Source organism: Monoraphidium neglectum (genome assembly GCF_000611645.1).
Source record: "Monoraphidium neglectum strain SAG 48.87 unplaced genomic scaffold scaffold06335, whole genome shotgun sequence".
In the NCBI taxonomy this organism is placed as follows: Eukaryota; Viridiplantae; Chlorophyta; class Chlorophyceae; order Sphaeropleales; family Selenastraceae; genus Monoraphidium; species Monoraphidium neglectum.
This window is the reverse complement of record NW_014007305.1, coordinates 1-2,314: the sequence shown is the minus strand read 5'-3', so window position 1 is coordinate 2,314 and position 2,314 is coordinate 1. Positions and strand designations below refer to the sequence as shown.

Below are 2,314 nucleotides of genomic sequence, written 5' to 3'. Positions count from 1 at the left end.
GACCGAGCAGCGGCAGCGGCGGCGGGGGCGCTGCAAAGGGCAGGGCATGGCCGCGCCTTGCGGCAAGTCGGAGCGACGGCCGCCTGTCCTCGGGTCGCCAGCCAGGTGCGCTGTAAAGTTGGCGCCGGCGCTGCCGCCTCAGCAACAGTCGCAGCCGCCAGGCGGCGGCGCGCGCGCCGGGGCCGACGACGCCGGCAGCGGCGCCGCTGACGGCGGCGGCGGCGGGGGTGGCGGCGGGCAGCAGCTCGATGACGTCAGCAGTTTCTCTGGGCAGCTTCTGTCTTTGGAGCAGCGGATCGGCGGCGTGATTGCTGCGTGCCTGCGGATTCAAGGTGGGGCCGGCGACGGCGACGGGGGCGCGGCCGCCGCTGCAGCCGGCCCGGCGGCGTTCGACCGGGCGTGTGGCTTTGGCGGCAACGGCGGGAACGGGCGCGGCGGCGTAGCAAGCGGCAGGGCCGCTGGCGAGGGCGGAGGGGGCGGTGACATGTCATGTCCGCCGTCCCTGGCAGCGTTGACGCTGGGGTTGGTGCAAATCGTGACCGGGGCCGAGCGCCCTCACCCGCACACCTGCGAGCCGCCCGAACCGGCGGCGCTCCGGCCGCTGTTGTCACCGGCGTCTGCGCGCCGGCGGGCGCAGAGGCGCGGCGGCGAAGGGGCCGCTGGGGCCGGCGCCGCAGCAGTGAAGCGGTCGCCAACAGATGGGGGGCTGACGGCGGAAGAGGCGACGGTTGCCGCAGGGGCGGACGGGTGCGCCCTCCCCTGGGGTGCGTGGGGGCAGGCAGCCTCTGGATGCAAGCCTGCTTGCAGCGTGCCAGAGGGCGCGCCCTGGCTGTCGCCTCAGCGGCCGCCGTCCGCGGCGCCACAATCGGCGCTCGACGGCGGAAGCATGAGCGGCAGCAGCGGCGGCAGCGGCGGCCGGGGCGGCGAGCGCGGCGGGAGCGGCACCGCGGGCGGCGGGAGCGGAGACGGCAGCGGCTGCGGGTGACTTTGACCGACCGGTGCCACCCAGCACCCCGCATGTATGTGTATATATGTGTCATCAAATGACAGGGAATCACCTGCACTACTGCATGTAGCTTGGGGCCCGACTTTCTAGATTTGGGCCTGTGCTGGGGTAACCCGTTTGCCTGTGAATGTGAAATGCCAGCATCATCATGTGTCCCTGCCTTGTTTACGTCTGTTACCTCAGGACCAGAAAACTATGGATAGGATTACCCGGATCTTCTACACCCGTACGTGATCGTCACCTGCAGCACCCTCAAAGCCGTGAGCCCGAGGCCGTCTCTGTGACCCCGGCCTGCCAAGCCACACTGCGCCGAGACGCGCCACAGCCTCCTTTCGACAATAGAGGTTCTGGGCGGCGGCGATTGCATACGTAAACGGCATGTGGGAGGCGGCCGGCCGGGGCCTCCGCGATAGTGGCTGCCCCGCAGCCGCCGCGGGGGCCGGTCAGATGAAAGCAACGAGAATGGATTGAAAGCGACAGTCGCTGGGAAGAGCGACAGGAAAGCGATGCCAATTGGAAAATACATGCGGACTTGCGGGAAGATAGAAAGGTCGTGGGGGCGGTGAAGCGCTCGGCCCAAGTGGCGCCACCGCCCAGCTGCACCTTTCGCCACTTCTTGTCTTGAATCTCGGGGCGCCACAATCAAGGTGACACCCAGCCCCTCTGCCCCTTCGTTGCGCGTCTTGGGCTTGTGTGCTGCCCCTCTCCCCTGGTCCCGCCTTTGCCCCAAAGCACGCCACAATCAGCCTGTGCGTGCGCCATTCATCCATGCACCCCACATCAGGCCACCCCAGCTTCCCCCCCATTCCAGCTGCCCTGCCCGTGAGTAATCGCGGGCCTCAATCACCACTTGCTGCCCAAATCCGGCCTGTCGCCGGCCGTGCGTCGCTTCTCAGGCTTGGGGCTCGCCGCCATCAACCTCAGCTCTTCCAAGTGAGAATTCACCTTGGGAGTGACCGGCGAACTTCCACCCGCCCCGGCGCCCGGGCTCGCTGCCCCTTGTAGCGCTCCAGGCTTGCCGCCACCGCGCGCGCCTGCGACCTCCCCCACCCCGGCCGCGCCCGCCGCCCCCGCTGCGCCGCCGCGGGCGGCGGGCGCGGCCAGGACGCGCAAGGCCGTGATCCCGCTGCTGTTGCTGCCGTTGCTGTTCATCGAGGCGGCGAGGCCGCGCGACGCGCCGGCCTTGCCGCCAGCAAAGCGGTCCGGCGCCGCGCCTGTTCCGGGGCCACCGCCCGCGCCCGCGCGGGACAGCATGACCCCCACGAAATCCGACAGCGCCGCGCTCGCAGCGACTGCGCCCTCCAGCCG

The 2,314-nt window shown here is 70.2% G+C and overlaps 2 protein-coding genes across 2 annotated transcripts; one reads left to right on the top strand and one right to left on the bottom strand.

Moving 5' to 3' along the window:
* Positions 1-46: 46 nt before the first annotated feature.
* Positions 47-985, top strand: MNEG_16407 (hypothetical protein; the record flags this gene model as incomplete). The annotated part of the gene is made up of 1 exon (XM_014035124.1): positions 47-985. One exon carries the CDS (start codon positions 47-49, stop codon positions 983-985), a length of 939 nt encoding a protein of 312 aa, XP_013890578.1.
* Positions 986-1,849: 864 nt separating this feature from the next.
* MNEG_16406 (hypothetical protein) lies at positions 1,850-2,260 on the bottom strand (the record flags this gene model as incomplete). Its single annotated transcript, XM_014035123.1, has 1 exon — positions 1,850-2,260. One exon carries the CDS (start codon positions 2,258-2,260, stop codon positions 1,850-1,852), a length of 411 nt encoding a protein of 136 aa, XP_013890577.1.
* Between the last annotated feature and the right edge of the window lie 54 nt (positions 2,261-2,314).